Below are 16,458 nucleotides of genomic sequence, written 5' to 3' on the forward strand. Positions count from 1 at the left end.
CAGAGTAGATTAATATACAAGTGCATCTATTAGCAGTTTCTCTATACTTTTATACATGACGTGATAGTAATACATCGGCTAGATCAGAGGCGAGTCAGCCTTTCCCACTGCATCTATTTCTTCTGTGCCAACAGAGCAGCCCAGAGGGATTCATCGCTCTCGTTGGGGTTGTTCGTTTTGGCAGGATTTGTTATGTCCGCAGGCTTGCATCCCGCAGTGGCTTCCACATCTTCAACTACAGGCTTTATAGGAATGAAGCCATCCTGTTGCGTATGTTTTTGCGTTGCGAGTTCATCTTTGCCGAGGGACGGAGACACCCATCGGTCGATCACTGGCCTGTCGGAACCCCTTTCGCTCTGCCTGCTTTGCGTTTGCTTCCCATCCCACCTCTTCCCACTGCCCATTTTCCTTGTGTTCCACACGAAATCAGCGCCTGGTCGTGCCTTGCTCTTGTGCTTGGCGTCATTGCTAACCGTGTCGTTGAGCTCCGGCATGTCAATCTCAAACACGGACTTTTGCTTCTTGTCCCTTTGCTCGCCTCCCTCGGCCACCTCCCCGTCATCTTCTTCCTGCGGCTGCTGCTTTGCCTGCTCCTCCTCGCGCTTACGTGCCGCCGTCGCCTTCTCGTTGAGCTTGGGCTCGCGCAGCTCCCGGTCGGCGAAGAAGGCGGTGACACCCTTGTTGATCTTGGCCGAGGCGATGATCATGTCGCGGTTGTTGTTGCCGGGCAGCATCCGCTCCTCGATGACCTTGGAGAAGCCGCCGACCATCATGCGGCCGAGGGCGATGACTTCCTTTTGGTTGGTGTAGAGGATGCCCGCGGCACGCGAGTCCGCCCCACCAGCGGTGGCGGCGGCCTCGCTCTTGAAGTACTTGTTGTAGAGGTCGATGTAGGGGTGCCAGAGCTCGGCGAGGGCGGTCGCGATCTGCCGGCCGTAGGCGGCCTTGGCGCCGGTTTCGTCGCCGGTGCTGGCGCGCCCGCGAAAGGCGGCGTGGCTGACGAGCGCGACGCGCAGGTAGAGTCGCATGGTGTGCATGTCGGGGTTGGGATTGAGGCGGGCCTGCATGGTGTGCAGGATGCGCGTGGCGTGCGTCATGACGTGCGGGTTGATGTTGTCGCGGACGCAGGCCTCCATGGCGATGCCGAAGGAGCGCGCCTCGACCTCGATGCCCGTCTCGGGCAGCGTGGAGAGGATCTGGGCGGCCTGGGCGCTCGACTTGGACGACTTGAGCACGCCAATCATGCGCAGCCAGTTGTCGTTGTCGGGCACGAGCTTCTTGTCGTGCACGAGCAGGTTCCAGTACGGCGCGGCGGCGCCCGTCTGTCGGCCCGTGAGGAGGGTGGTGAGGATGAGAGCGAGCGTGTTCTGGCCAGGCTTGACGAAGCCGCCTTTGCGCTGGGAGCTCGGCACTACGCTGCGCTCAGATGGGTCCTGGGCAGTGTCGGAGAAGGGCTTGACCCCCTTGGTGGCTAGGTTTGGTATGTTCATGGTCTGCTCGAGAAGATCTAGGACCCGGAGCTTCTCTTTGCGGTCCTTGGAGAGGAGCTGCAGGCGGCCCATTGTGCACACGAGCGACTCGTCAAGCTTGATCTTACCTTGCTGCCACTTTTCCAGGACCTCGACCCAGATACTTTGGGCGCGGCTAATCATCTTGTCAATGTTGGCCTGCTTGGTGTCCTTGTCAAGGTCGTTGTACTCGCGCCACATGTACTGGCGCATGCCGTTGAAGATGACGCCGTACGTGGCGGCGGTCGGGGCCAGCTTGAGGTCCTCGAGCTCGCCCGCGACGAGGAAGAGCTGGTCAATATCGTAGGCGCGCGCGCAGACGCTCAGCACAGCGTTGAGGTGGATCGTGTTGGGTTGCAGCCGGCGGTCGTTCTTGAGCTGGCTAAAGAGCTTCGTGGCTTCGGCGACGGCATTTTTGGGGTGTTGAGAGTTGGCGAGGCCGCGGAACATGATGGTATAGGTCTGGGCGTTGGGGAATTGCGCGCGTTTCTTCATCTGTATCAAGAAAGGAGAATTTAATCAGCGACAGTCCTTTGTAAGGAGTAGAGGGGGCGCTAAGGAGCAGTTGGGAGCTGCCTTACACTGTTGAATGTGGTCATGGCCCTCTTTATTTGCTGCTGCTTCAGCAGGTAGTCAATGAGGTGATTCCAAGACACCACTGTGTCAAGGTTTTTGCTCGCAAGCTCGACCGTCTTCAGAGCATCGTTAAACTTGTCTTTGGCTAGCAAGTCTTCGATGTATTTGCCCAGAACCCAGGGATCGTTGATGTATTCGAGCTGCTTCGCAACAGCCCTCGTGGACTGTTTTCGGTTCGGCTTGGAAGTTTCCGGTTCGGCTTCTGATGCCGACGGGCCTGCGGAGGCGTACCGTCGTCCTGACACAAAGATGGCGGGCTGTATAACTCGCGACGCGCGCACAGTTGCCGTGGGCAGCACCCGGCGCAGGCAGGCCGTGGCGCCGAGCACACGAGCAGACATTGCGGAGGTCGGTTCGTCGTTACGGGCGGCGCATGGATGGCTGAGCTCAATTACCCAAGTTCGACTGGGATAGAGCCAAGATTGTTCGAAAAGGGAATAATCTGGGCGAGTTTGAAGAGCTATCGAGTGATCAAGAGTGCCTGGCGAGAAACCCCTAGAACTTTTTTTACCCGCCCGTCATACTATGAGTCGGTGGTACGATAAGATAAGACAGTGCAACAGGCAACGCGCCGCGCCCCTAGCAAAGGTGGCTGTTTTGCTTACCTTTCGGCAAGGCAGTTTAAGAAGGACCAAAGTCGAGCAATATCTTTCTGAAAAGGCATCAATTATTCGGCTTACCTTTCATTTTTCTTTTTTTTGCTGCCACCCAGCATTTTTGCCTTTGCGATGGCTCCTGTTGCCAAGGAATTCGACAAGATCATCAAAGATGGTACTGCACCACTTCGAATCCAAACATCACGGCCCCTCGTCAACAAAGGGCCAGCAAAAGGCTAACCAGCTTCCCAAAAACAGGCCGCGAGCGCAAGAAGAATGAAGCCCTCGCCAGCAGAATCTTCTCCAAGGGTCGTCGCCAGAGCGCGCCGTCCAAGCTCAAGGCTGCCACGGGACCATCCCTCGCAAGTCGCGTAGGCGTTCGCAAGGTACGACCCCCTCAATTCTACATGGGGTTTTCCCCCTCCCCCACCCGAGATCTAGTGTACATTATTCTGACCGATTGCGAAACGGATTGACATAGATTCCACAACGCGCCATCACCTCGGGCCGTCGAGCCAGCGTTCCCGTCGGCAACGTCAATGGCGACTGGACGCACGATCTACACCACACAGTCCGCGGCGGCGGCGGGGCTTCCACATCCCTCGGCGCGCGTGTGACGCTTCCAGGCAGCGGCCAGAGCACGTCCAAGCGAGCGATGGCGCGCAGGGCTGCTGCGGCCGCCGACGCTATGGACGTGGACATTGACACGACCAGCGTCAAGGGCCGGGGCAAGGGCAAGGCTGCTGCGGCGCGCAGCCAGGTCAATGTACGGGGAGGTGGTGCGGCACCGCAACAGCAGCAGGGTATTTCGATTCGCGGCCTGGCGGGCCCGTTTGCCGTCATGGGGCAAAACTTTGCGCCGGGCACGACGCCGGCGGATGTCGAGAGCGCCATGACGCCGATTGGCGGCGAAATGGTCCGCTGCGAGCTCGTCAAGACGCAGCCGTTCCTTATGATGGAGATGGTGTTCGCGTCGAGAGAGGGCGCGGAGCGTGTCATTGATACCTTCAACGACAAGACGGTGCGTTGTGTTTCTTTCCATTTCTTTGTTCCTCCGATAGTGTCATGCCGCGATGTTTTTTTGTTTTTTTGGAAGCTAACATGATGCGTAAACACAAATATAGGCGGACGGCCGCATTCTCAAAGTATACCCCAAGGTTGGCGGGTACCAGCCCAGCATCAGCAGCACCGGACAGCAACAACATCAAAAGGCGTCCAGAGGCCAGCAGCAGCAGCAGGTCGTGGACGGCACCAGGGGCTTTCCCGCCGGCGATGTGATGCAGAGTACCTCCGGCAACAGCAAGCAGAGCGGCGACTTGTTCAGCGACAGGATGCTTCCTGGGAAGCGTGGCGGCCGCGGCAGTCGTCGCGGAGGACGCATCTGAGCAGAGCACCACCTCTTTTCCCTTTCGGTAGACAGAAACGACCCGGCGTTCAGCTGTTACTCGCTCAGTATGGCTGGGAGAGATCATGTGAGTACCTTTATTCTCGGCGCAAAGGACTTTTTTTTATTTTTGTAAACACTCATGGGATATTGGCGTTGTATTAGTCAAGAGAATAAACTGGAACATGTCGCAGTAGAGCAGAACAGAGCCAGGTCAAATTTGGCTATTAAAGTGTCATCATCTTGAAAGACAGTACTGTGCATTCAGGAAGACATCGCACAGCGTGTGAAAGTCAAAGAGTGTCGTTTGTGAAGCGTTTTATTCTCTCCCCATTGCGACGAAAGTATGCTATACGCTATAAAAGCCTGTCATCGGCATGTTTTGCCTCGATACAACTACAAAAGAAAATGAATTTAAACTTGTCAGAAGAAAACAAGGTAGTTCTCTCCCTTCTGCAATCCGTCTTGAACCAGCCTCCCTCCTCTGCCTTCATCCTGTGACCGGACACAACGACCCATCATGACGAACCAGCACATGCCTTCATGTCCATAACCCGTTCTAATCACATATCTCAAGTGGCCGCATAAAAGAAAAACAGACTGGCGGAGAAATAACTCAAAGAAATATACAGATTCTTAGTATAATTGGGCGCAGACTCATACCCATACGCAACGCCGTCGCCCAGCGGAGTGGCTTCGCGCTACTCAGAGCCGTCTATCTGCATCGGCCAAGAAGCAAAAACTAGTTAGGAGAACTTGCATAGGCCGTTGCAGTCTCCGCAGTCGTCGCAATGCCTTGCACATGCGCATGGAACGGCTTGGGCTTTCGTCTACTGTCGAAAAACGCCATGCCTCTTCATCCAACTGCCGCCACAAAAGCACTAGTGAGAGCCCTGTCACGAAATGCTCGCACGGGCTCGCAATCTTGGGCGGATGTTAGCTTGGAAGACCCGGGATAATGATCGGCTTGTATCCAAAGATTCGAGGTCCGAGGGTATTCGAGGTCCGCTATCGCCCTATTCAAAGATGTGCAAAGTCTCCCCTGTTCTATCCTCGATTTGGTCATCAATGCCACGGATTCTGGCCACCAGTGTAGCCTTCTTCTAGGGTTCTTTCTTCCAGATTGCGAATAAAGTCGCGGTTGCTTCGTCCTTGCTGCGCACGACTGCCGCGGCGGCCGGTGCGGGGCGCATTATCGGCACCGGGCATCATCTCGCCAGGTGGAGGGTAGTAGGCAGGACTTGGCTGCAAACGAATCGGTTGCGTAGGGTCAAGATGGCTGGCAACACGCTGGATGGCAGCAGGGATACCGCTCTGTTGTTGCTCCATGGTGGAAGCGCGCTGCCGATTGGTTCGCATGCCTCCTTGAGGATACATATTTTGCTGCGGAACATTCCCATAAGGTCCCGGGGCCAACTGCTGAGGCTGGGAAGGTTGCTGGATAACCATTGGGTTGTACTGGGCTCCTTGCGGAACGTAAGGCGAGGCGACATTGCCGTGTGCAGCAGGTCCTGGGGCATACATTGGGTTGTTTCCGTACATCGGGGCTTGCTGGTGGCCGGCCTGTGCGTAATTGCCGGGCGGCATGTTGGCGTAGGCTGGTCCTTGAGCGACCGAGTTGGCTTGTGCCTGAGCCTGGGCCTGGGCCTGGGCCTGAGCCGCCTGCGCACGCTGCTTGCTGAGGGCCTCCGCTTGTTGTTGTTGGTGTGTTCCTGGTGCTGGCGATCTGTTCAGAGAACTAGACTTAAGGTTCATCGGCGGCACGAATGGACCGGTGTACTTTTGCTGCGTAATAAAAGGGTGCAGCTTGGCCTGCTGCGGTGACCAGCGCTCGAGGGGGTTGATGCTGAGCAAGCCTCGGACAAAATCGATAAAAGCAATTCGGTTATTCATTTCTATTCGTGTCAGGTTCAAAGTGGGGTCATGTGAAGCATTGGGCAACTCACCTCGATCAATTTCGCTCTGTTTCATGTTCTTTCTCGGCATTGGGTAGGACTTGATGATCTCTGGTAGGGTGCTCGCTTGGAAGTACTTCTTGCTGGGTTGCTCCTTAGTGTTGCGTTCGCGAGCATACTGTTCCATACTCTTCAGCTGGTAGGTGCGACGGCCATATTCGTCTTGGCGCTTCTCGAAAAAGTCGCCTGACTGTTTGCCCATTTCCAGCATCCAGCTAGGAGGGTTGCCAAGCATCTCCACGATGCGGGAGACTTGGTTGTATTCGGAAGAGCCGGGGAACAATGGCAGGCCCAGGAAAAGCTCGACCAGGATGCAGCCCAAAGACCATATGTCGATAGCTGACGAGTATGGCAGTCCTAGCAGGACCTCGGGGCATCGATAGAATCTCGATTGGATATATGTGTAGACCGTCTGTCGTTCATCGCAGGCGGAGCCGAAATCAATAATCTTGATTATTGGGCTTTCCAAATTCTTCAGCAAGATGTTTTCAGGTTTCAAGTCGCAATGGATGAGCCGGGCCTTGTTGAGGAGGGCAAGACCGTTGAGCAGCTGCTGGGCAAAGACTCTGACCAAAGTCGTGCTGAGACCACGGAATTGATTCTGCTTGATGAGTTCATACAGGTTGACACTAAGCAGTTCAAAGACAAGGCAAAGATGTTGGCGATGGATAAAAGTATCCTTGAGTCGCAAAAGGTGGTGATCGTCATTTTTGTCGAGTTTGGTGTTGAGCTGAAAGGCCAATTAGCTTCGCGATTAAGTAAGAGTAAAGAGCGGCATACCAAATCCAGAACTGATACTTCCATCATGCTCTGGTTAAAGTAGGCTGTTCTGTTCTTGATGACCTTGACGGCTACGACTTCTTGGGTCTTGAGGTTCTGGCATTTCACGACCTGCCCAAACGTTCCCTGGCCGAGGACATCGAGAATGAGGTACCGGTTTCTACAAAGCGATTAGAGACGTGAAAGGATGATTAGAAGGTGAGAGTGGAAGCAATCATACTTGTGTCCAGCTTCCTCGGAGCCCAGAATATCGTTGACGTATAGAATGTAATCGCTGTCCTCGTTGTCATAGCCATCGTTCTTGCTGCCCTTGCTGGGCTTCGTCAAGACTCTGCGGGGGTTCCGTGATGTTTCGTACTTGAAGCTCGGGTTGCAGATTCGATAGGTAGCCGGTAGATGGGCTGTAAGAGCTTGAAGAGGCTATGAATAGATTTAGTATGACCGTCGTCCACCGAAGTTGGTGGTGGGCTGAAACATACGCTGATAAAGCCACCTTCGGGGTTCGCTCGTCGGAAGGCTGGCTGACGATTGTTCTTTGGCTGGAGATCCGAGACGGCGCGCAGCTTGCGAAACTCGGGGACGCGCTTGACTGTCGGGGCATTGGGTCGCTGCGGCGATTTGGTGTTGAAAGTGCCGTCGAGATGGGCGACCGTGGCGGAGGGGTAGCCATCGGTGCCGCTGGGGCCATAAGGCGACATGGGGGGTAGCTGCGCGTTTTGCGGACGACCAGCGTAGTAAGGGCTCTGAGGATATTCAGATGCGCCCGCAGGAGACTGCGTCTGAGATGGCGGGCCAGAAAACTGGCTCTGCTTGGCGGCGCCGTACGGCGAGGTGGGCGAGAGCGTCTCCATTGGCGAGTAGCGCTGAGCGGCCGACGACGGCTGATCGTGAGGGGAGTGCAGCGAAGCGGCACGACCACCCGACATGTGCTGCTGGTGATGGGGCCTCATGGCGTACTTGATGCCAGCATGGGAGTCGATGGCGTCGCGCATGGCAACGTCGCCATTTCCGTCGCGAGGCTGACCAGCGGCCATGGGGGAGACGGCCGGGTTCCCGTGATGAACGGCAGGAGCAGCAGCAACGGCAGCGGGGATAGCGGCGGCGGGATGATACTGGTCATAAGCGTAGCCGGCAGGCGGCTGGTGCTGGCCAGCAGAAGGAGGAGACATCTGCGCATTGCCATTATGACGGCGCGAGGAAGCCCCGGCCGGGTCGTGATACTGTTGCCAGTTGGGATCCATTGCTCAGGCTCGGTGGGACAATGGCTGGCGACAGAAGCGGTTGGGGCGTAATTCGGCAGTCAATGAAGCATTCGCGGGTTCGCTCTGGTGCTGCTCTGCTGGGGCAGTGCGATGTTCGATTTCGCGGCTTGGTGTTGTGTGGGCGTCGGCGGTTGTGTTGACCTTTGAGCCCAGCCAGCCAGACAGCGAAGCCACGCACCGAGCAACAGGCTAGGTTTCCCCCCAGGTGCCGGATTGGATAGCGAGAGAGGAACAGCAGGGCCGGTGGGCAGCGTGGTACGACGCAAGCGCGGATGAGCAGCGACGGGGGAAAATCGACGGGCTAGGAAGAAAGAAACAAAGCCGTCGGCAAGGGCCTGCCTGGGAGGATGGTTTGGAGAGAAAGGAAGACGGCAGACAGGGAAGCTGGGGGCGAAAGCTGTATAATGGCGCGCGTCAAAAGGCGGCGTGGGGTTGTGTTGGTGAGTTGCGGTGGTGCTATTTGGGTAGCGAGGTACATGTGATGACAGCGGCCGACGGTAGCTGGCTAAGGTACCTCGACAGCGTGGCAGCTACGACGAAGACGGGCTGCCAGCTCTGGCGCCTTGTTTGGGGCTGTCAGGACTCACAAGTCAGAAGTGGTGGTGGCCTGCATCCGGTTTAGTGGTTGACGCCTGTTGATGCCCCAGTCTGTGCTACGTCTACAGCGCTGTTGACAGCCAAACAACCAACCTGCCTTGTGCTTGATGCAGCCGCCCACAGCTCTCTATTTTGGGCGGAGAGGGGCGTCTTTCCAGGGCTCCCGTCCATCCACCGAGCAGCAAAGCAGGTCACCGCTAGCGCTGCCGTCCCCCCGCCACCGAGCCCACTGCCCAGCCTGCTGACACAAGTGGTGCTGCCCCCCAAGCGAGGGCAAAGGCACCTCCAACAGAAGAGTCATTTTGTAAAGCGAAAAACGGAGATGGTTCGTTCTCAATATATAATTGATAGTCTTTTCTGCCACTCTCTCTCAGATGATGTCGTGAGCTATCAAAACGTTGATGCTACGGCAAGTGGCCGCACCTGATGGCTGCCCAATCACGCCCTGAGGCCAAGGAGGGGGGCTTCTGCTTCGACTTGGCTTTGCTGGGCGACGTTACACTCTTACCTTTCAGCAGAACCGCACCGACCTGGACATCCTCTCAAGTGTCAATCGTGCGCGCGCATTTGCTTCTCAGAGCTAGGGCTGTTGCCTGTGACCCCGGCCTGTCGCACTCCCTGCCGCTTACATGGCCTACCTGGCGCAACCAGGCTACATACCATCATACCAAGACTGGAAGCCCATTACGCCTCAGAAACGCCTCGCCAGTGCACTCCCGACAGCGGGTCGCCTCATGTCATGAAAGTTGCCTTTGAATAGTAACATGCAGGAAATGTCACTAGAGTGTGCACTCTCGACTCTTTGCATGGTTTTCACCATTTGGCCCGCTCACAAGGCGTTGGCATTGTCCAGCACTTGGGTATGTGGTGTGTGGTAGCGGCAAGGTTTAGACCAAAAAGCTCTCCGCCTTTTTTACGCACAACCTCGTCGTACACCGTGGATCAAATGGGTAATCATGATAATTGCCCCCATCTTCCGGAAAGCTTTTCTCTCCTGTTCTCGCAGGACAGCCATCCAAGGCATAGAGAAAGTGGCAATTATCTCGATCAGTCGCAACCAGACGTAAATCAGGCAACCTCGCCGCAAACACGCACTATATCGGGTTCCCCTTAGAAATCCAGTCGAGGGATGAATTGTTAAATGACTGCATGTATTTGTCGGGAGGTTCCCTGTAGACCCTGACCACGCTCATCGCTCCATCTCTCAAATACTATAACAAACTACCCCTGTGAAAACATAAAATAGTTTTTTTCCGTCATTGTCGCTGCCTCCATAAGAGAGCTGACTTATGCGCTTGAAGCAAGCTGCTGTGGCGTACCATGCAAAAACAATATTTAGCATGCAAATTTCGTAAAGGGGTATCCAGGAAGGCCATAAAAACGAGAATAATGCTTGTGAGTGGAAAGGAAAAAGAAATACCAAAACTTTTTGCCAGCCTTTGGTCCCAACTGCTTGGGAGTGTTCGAAGAAAAGGAAGAGGGAATCAGAAATCTGACCAGATACGTCACGCTGCAGCCACTTCAGAAAAAAAAAGACAATGATATCAAGACGAAGGATAAGAGTATAAAGGTAAAGAAACGAGGCGAAAATAAGCAAGCGAGATCAAAGCGCACAAGCTTCCCGAACGGAAAGAAAGAAATTGGATGAGTATGGAGAGATAAGAGAGGAGAGTGAACAAACAAAAAGGCATTCAACGTCCAAAAAACCATCATGATCTCCGCTGCACGCTTTGTGAGGGTAGAGATGTGAGAAACAGGATATCAGAAATGGAAAACAAGAAGAAAAGAACCGATTCACAACCTATACTCCCACGTTCTGTGCACTCTTTGTGATGTTTTGCTTACCACATAGGTCATCACCGAAAGCTTTTTACGTCTGTACTCAGATCTCAAGACTGATAGCCCGCAAACTGTCCAGGAGGGGGCTGCGTCCACTGGCCACCATTGGGGTGTTGGCCTCGGCCGTAGCCACCAGCGCTCTGGGGAGGCGCGCTGTAGCCCATGGGAGAGCCAGCAAAGCCACCAGGAGAGCCAGTCTGAGCGGCTGGGTAGTTTCCAGGCTGACCACCGTATTGGGCTACCGAGAGAGTTGTATCAGCACTGTACAACTGCCTTGCGCCTGAGAATAACTCACCACCATACTGAGGATAATAGGAGCCAGTGAAGCCGGGTCCTTGGGCGCTCTGAGGGCTGTAGGGCTGGGCAGGATCAAATCCCTGGTTGGGAGTCTTGTCCTTGCCCCACTGGACACATGTTAGCAAACTGAGGAGAAGCTGTTTAAGGGTAATTTCAACTTACGCTGCACTTGAGCGGCCGTCCATTTACATTGTACCCGTTCATTTGGCAGATAGACAGAGAGGCGTTCTCATGAGTGTCCATCTTGATAAAAGCAAAACCACGGTCGGCCTGGAAGCGAGACTCAACGACGAAGCCAAAGTTCTGGAAGAGAGGGACCACGTCGTTCGGGGTCGTATATGGTGTCAGATTGCCAACGTAGACGGTGGTCTGCCAGTTAGGCGTCTGGGCCTGAATAACGTCGTAACTACCAACACCATGGGTGGGGAATTGGTGGTGGCCAAAGGGGGTCGTGGGCGTCAGGCCCATAGCCTGCATCGCCTGTTGCTGAGCCATTGATGGCTGTCCCTTTTGGTTGGCCCAGTTGCAACGGATGGCACGAGAGCCGAGCCACTCGCCATCCATGGAGCTCAAGGCCTTCTCAGCCTCCGGGCGATCACGGAAGGCAACAAAGCCATAGCCACGGGAGCGGCCCGTCTTCATGTCCCACATAACACGGGCTTCAGAAACGGAACCGAAGGCGGAGAAGGCCTGGGTGAGGATTTCATCGTTCACTTCGTTGGAAAGATCACCGACGAAAATGTGGAAGTGGCCAGAGGTATCTTCCTTGCCGGAGGTGTTGGACTGATAAGCCCAGTTGACACGGATTTCCTATAGCATGTTAGACGCGCCTTGCGTTACACGTTGGTTTCTCTTCGCTGTCACATACCGACTGATGAACTCGGCGTCCGTTCAGGGTTTGCATAGCACGCTCAGCCGCGCCAGGATCGTCGTACTCAACGAATCCGTAGTTAAAGCCCTTGGCCTGTAAGTCAAACAGTTAGCACGAGCCATCGACGATGTCGATATGGTGTACTTTACATTCTTGTCGGGGATAATCTTGACATTCTGGACATGACCAGTAGTCTCGAAAATCTGGCGCAGGACATCCTCAGTCACTCGCTGGTCAAGGCCACCGACGTAGAGAGCGCGCTTGTTAGGCTCGGGAGCAGCTCGTCTGAATCCGCCAGGGCTCGTGGGCGACATGACGCCACCGTTCTCGCCCATGGGAGAGGTCATGGCAGTCGGAATAGGATTGTTGTTGGCAGGAATATGCAGAGGAGGCGGCGCCATGGCATTGCCAGAGCCATTCTGGGGAGCCGATGAGGCGGGGGGTGCATTGCTCGAAGTATCAGTCATGGTGGCGATGGATATTAATTAGTCGAGATATTCGAAATCGTAAACGGGGCGGAAATGCGACAAGATTTGAAGATGTTGGAAAGACGGCAAGATTGACGGTGCAGTAGCAGCCAAGTTGGGCGTCTAATGTCTAATTAAAATATCGGTGACGGGAGAGGGGCACACAAGCGTCAGGACGAGATATCAATGCCCAACGTAGGGGAAGAGAGTTGCAGAACCGTATAGGGAAGCCAAAGTCGCTAGCACAAGAAGGAAACAATGCGGCGGCGACAAGAGTCTCGGGCTGCTATGCAGATCGAATGTCCAGGAAAAGGGGCGAGGACTCAAAAAGTCGAGTAAGTCGGGGGGTGCGTGATGTTGTGAAGTAGGCGGTCGAGGGAAGAGAGGAGAACTTATTAGAAGCCAGACGCAAGGAAACGATACAAAAAAAAAGCGTAAACCGGGCAGACAAGGATCCTGAGAAATCTCAAAAACAGATCCCAAAGTACGTCGGACCAAACACACGCTGCTCGAAAGAAAAAAAAAATCAATTTCTTTTTGGGGTGACTGGTGATGTGACGGGGTAGGCAGGAAGCAAGCCAGACAGCAAAGTGGGAGAATAATAATTAAAAGACGCCCCGAAGAAGCTAGTGTTATTTCCACGGTGGAGAGTCCAAAAGGCTTCTGTGGGCGGGCGGCCGGGCGCTGGATGAGCTGTGGCAAGTGCTGAGCTGAGCCACGTTTAGTCAGCCGGTCCCTGGATCAGGGGGCTGGTTTGGTTCCTGGCTAAGGCTGCACTGGGAGCATGCACGCGCCAGAGTATTTGCGATTTATGCATCAGAATGGCATGAATACTGGACGAATTCAATTGATTTTTACATTTAATCAATCGCTTACCGTGATTTTAGAGCAATGATATCTGAAGATCCTCTTATGCGGTACAACACTAGTTCCACATTCTGCGTACTTCACTTGAGTCCTGCGGGGAAAGGCTCAAGTGTCACCGGCCTCGTGCATAGATGAAAGCCAGCCCGCTCCCCAGTAATTAGTAGTCGTATGGTCTGCACATTATTATTAGGCCATGCTTGCTGCACTGCAAGTTTCTGGTGCTACCGCACACTCGATCAAGGTGTTTCGACCGTAATAGATAAGAAATCGACCAACAGAGAGCGCAGCAGGGATCGAACCTGCAAGGGAAGGGGCGAGGGAAGCGTCATCAGCACGGCTAATAGTCGCTTTATTAAGAAAACAAGTTAGGGTTTATGGTGAATCGCAGTGGGTATACAAACCTAGTGTCCAGCTGCCAAGAAGCTTCAATCAGCGCCAAAGGAGAGGGTATTTATTACCTCGCAATGTCACTCGAGGCCTCGTAGAAGGTCAGCAAAGGCGGCAGCGACACCTCCAAGTTAAGACCGTGGATATTACAAAATCTAAGGGAAAGCAACTTATTTATATATAATTTACCATTATTTGAGGTGAACAGTGGCTTGAAAAATCTTTCATCTGCCTCTTCGCAGCACCGGGGCGTCAGAAACACGCCGCTTAAGTAGAAGAAGTAGCTTGGTAGCTTGTTATATCCTTGATCTGTTGTCTGTCGTTGCCGTTAAATTGCACTTCTTTTCTTCTTTCTATTTCTCTCATCTTCCTTATTTTTCGTATTTTTCTTTGATTTCTATCTTTTTGCAATAGCTACCTGGATAGCAGCCCAGCCCGCTGACGTTTTTTCTTGGTACACCTATGGTAGGGTGGGTTCGGGGCGCAAAGAGCGCTGCGAGGCTGCGTGGCGGCGAAGCCCACCAAGGTCACCAAAAAAAAAACCCTTCCTCGCCCAGGGACACATTGCTTGTACGTCGTGTCGTTAACGTAAGTTACCTCGCAATTTTGGCGCTACGGATAGCCATCATGGCTCGACACGAGGTAGGTAGTTACCTCCCACCCAGACAGAGCTGGCATTTCTAGGCGTGGTGCGTCAGCGCAACTTTTTTTCTACACTTTGAGACTGGCTCTCCTGACTTTTGTCCACAGCCACCACTCGAACTCACCTCTTCTCTCCTCCCATTTTTTTTTGTTCTTGTACGATTGTTCACGTCTCTTCCAACGCCTGCCATGACTTCTCGGCCCTAATCGCTTTTTTTCTCTCCTACGCTTCTCCATCGTTGCTCTCCTGTCGATCGTTTCAGCGGGCCGTTCGCTTCAGTCCCCTTGTTAGCTGACCTTTGACTACCACGACGACGACTAGGCCCCATCTTGACCAACACGAGGAAACTCGCTCATCCCGCCTTCGCACGGCCAGCAAACAGCCTGCGCCGCCACCGCCGTCGCCGCCGCCCTGCACAATGGAAAAGTTTCCCGAATTGGATACGTCGCTAGGCGTGCGCTCGCCCAGTCCCTACAAGTCGCCATCGGGGTACTCGAATGGGAGCGCATCCCTTTCGGATCGCGGTGCCGCCTTTTCTTCCTCCAAGAGGGAAAACGGGCACCACCTCCCGCCGCCCGGTCTGGGCATCTGGAATAATAACAACAATCACAATGGCGCCGCCCGCGGCCACACGCGGCAAAAGAGTCTGAGTGACGCGTTTCGCACGATTCGCACTAGGAATGGCAGCCTCAGCCAAAACGCTCACGAGATTGCCGATGCGCTCAAGGCGCCCGTATCGCCCAAGCTCATTGTACGATGATCCCGATCATCTGCTGCTAGCTTGCATGCTAATTGATGTCCAGATACTCTGTATAACATGGTACATGTCATCCGCCCTCACCAACACCTCCTCGAAATCGATCCTCAACGCCTTCAACATGCCTGCGACACTCACCCTGGTGCAGTTTGCATTTGTCTCGACACTCTGCATGGCCATGGCGTGGCTCGCCACCATCTTCCCCGTCCTCCGCGAAAAGATTACCGCTCTCCAACATCCCATCCGACCCCCGACGCGCGACGTTATCATGACGACCCTGCCCCTCGCGGCATTTCAGATCTTCGGCCATCTCCTCAGCTCGAGCGCCACTTCGCGCATTCCCGTGTCGCTTGTTCACACAATCAAGGGCCTGTCGCCTCTATTTACAGTCCTGGCCTACCGATTCATTTACAACATTCGCTATCCGCAGGCGACCTACCTCTCTCTCATACCTTTAACGCTTGGCGTCATGCTGGCTTGCTCCGGAAAGCATGGCTTCGGAGGACAGTTGCTTGGTGTATTTCAAGCGTTCCTCGCCGCTATTATTTTTGTCACGCAAAATATCTTCTCCAAGAAATTATTCAACGAGGCAGCCAAGGTCGAGAACGGCGTCGTTGGTGCCAATTCTAAGAAGCTTGACAAGCTCAACCTGCTCTGCTACTCGTCTGGCATGGCCTTTTTGCTCACCTTGCCGATTTGGTTCTTCGCAGAGGGCATCACGCTGCTGCGCGACGTTCTGCAAGACGGCGCGGTCGAGTTGAGTAACAAGCCCAACGCCTTTGACCACGGTCGCCTGACGGTCGAGTTCATCTTCAACGGCGTCTTCCACTTTGGCCAGAACATCCTCGCCTTTGTCCTCCTCTCGATGGTGTCGCCGGTCACGTACTCCGTGGCCAGCCTGCTGAAGCGCGTCTTCGTCATCGTGCTCGCCATCCTCTGGTTCCGCAGCCCCATGAGCCCGGTGCAGGGTCTTGGCATCGCGCTGACCATCCTTGGCCTCTACCTGTACGACCGCACGAGCGAGAGCAACAAGGCCGACCGCAAGGCCCAGGCCATGACGCAGTCCCGCGCCGGAACGCCGCTACTGCCCATCAACGAGGTCGCGAGCCGCAGCCGAAACGGCTTCATCCCCACGCCGTCGCGCCCCATTTCACAGGGTTACGGATACTTTGGCCCAAGTGCTGGCGACTCCAAGAGATCCGATGACTAAAGCGATGAGGGCTGTATTAGTTTTTTTTTCTCGCTTCCATTTCTTCATTTGCATTGGCAGACAACGGGCTTGCGCTGCTCCCTTTAGACGTATTCCTCTTCTCGAGCCGTTTTGGTTCTTATCTCGTGTCGTTCAATTTTGGGCGTTTGTTTCGAATGGGTTTCCTTACAGCGAACGGCATGGGCGCGGCATATGTATTTTTTTCTTGAAAAAAAGACGTTGCGCAGGCGTGTTTTACGGCATATTCATCCACGCGCGAGACAAAACTTGGACTGGGTCCAGATATAGACAACAGATAGAAAGAAGTCCACATGTATAACGTCTCCTGTGGCTCCGAACCATATATTTTATAGAAGAGATGCAAGGTCTTGGATCGTTCTATCCTTGCATCGATTGTTTGGT

General features: G+C 54.4%; 5 protein-coding genes across 5 annotated transcripts; 2 read left to right on the forward strand and 3 right to left on the reverse strand.

The window, feature by feature from the left end:
• Positions 1-113: 113 nt before the first annotated feature.
• Positions 114-2,485, reverse strand: LMH87_009749 (uncharacterized protein; the record flags this gene model as incomplete). The annotated part of the gene is made up of 2 exons (XM_056196799.1): positions 114-2,003; positions 2,090-2,485. The coding sequence occupies 2 exons, from the start codon at positions 2,483-2,485 to the stop codon at positions 114-116; spliced, it is 2,286 nt and encodes a 761-aa protein (XP_056053911.1).
• Positions 2,486-2,872: 387 nt separating this feature from the next.
• LMH87_009750 (uncharacterized protein) lies at positions 2,873-4,321 on the forward strand (the record flags this gene model as incomplete). The annotated part of the gene is made up of 6 exons (XM_056196800.1): positions 2,873-2,915; positions 2,999-3,126; positions 3,222-3,761; positions 3,865-3,905; positions 4,157-4,212; positions 4,290-4,321. The coding sequence occupies 6 exons, from the start codon at positions 2,873-2,875 to the stop codon at positions 4,319-4,321; spliced, it is 840 nt and encodes a 279-aa protein (XP_056053912.1).
• An 868-nt stretch (positions 4,322-5,189) lies between these two features.
• On the reverse strand, positions 5,190-8,100 carry LMH87_009751 (uncharacterized protein; the record flags this gene model as incomplete). The annotated part of the gene is made up of 5 exons (XM_056196801.1): positions 5,190-6,019; positions 6,071-6,809; positions 6,860-7,019; positions 7,080-7,279; positions 7,339-8,100. 5 exons carry the CDS (start codon positions 8,098-8,100, stop codon positions 5,190-5,192), a joined length of 2,691 nt encoding a protein of 896 aa, XP_056053913.1.
• Positions 8,101-10,607: 2,507 nt separating this feature from the next.
• LMH87_009752 (uncharacterized protein) lies at positions 10,608-12,192 on the reverse strand (the record flags this gene model as incomplete). Its single annotated transcript, XM_056196802.1, has 5 exons — positions 10,608-10,795; positions 10,853-10,961; positions 11,017-11,664; positions 11,723-11,818; positions 11,875-12,192. The coding sequence occupies 5 exons, from the start codon at positions 12,190-12,192 to the stop codon at positions 10,608-10,610; spliced, it is 1,359 nt and encodes a 452-aa protein (XP_056053914.1).
• Positions 12,193-14,073: 1,881 nt separating this feature from the next.
• On the forward strand, positions 14,074-16,056 carry LMH87_009753 (uncharacterized protein; the record flags this gene model as incomplete). The annotated part of the gene is made up of 5 exons (XM_056196804.1): positions 14,074-14,088; positions 14,131-14,135; positions 14,197-14,244; positions 14,411-14,840; positions 14,893-16,056. The coding sequence occupies 5 exons, from the start codon at positions 14,074-14,076 to the stop codon at positions 16,054-16,056; spliced, it is 1,662 nt and encodes a 553-aa protein (XP_056053915.1).
• Positions 16,057-16,458: the final 402 nt, after the last annotated feature.

The sequence above is a fragment of the Akanthomyces muscarius genome, chromosome 5 (assembly GCF_028009165.1).
Source record: "Akanthomyces muscarius strain Ve6 chromosome 5, whole genome shotgun sequence".
In the NCBI taxonomy this organism is placed as follows: domain Eukaryota; kingdom Fungi; phylum Ascomycota; class Sordariomycetes; order Hypocreales; family Cordycipitaceae; genus Akanthomyces; species Akanthomyces muscarius.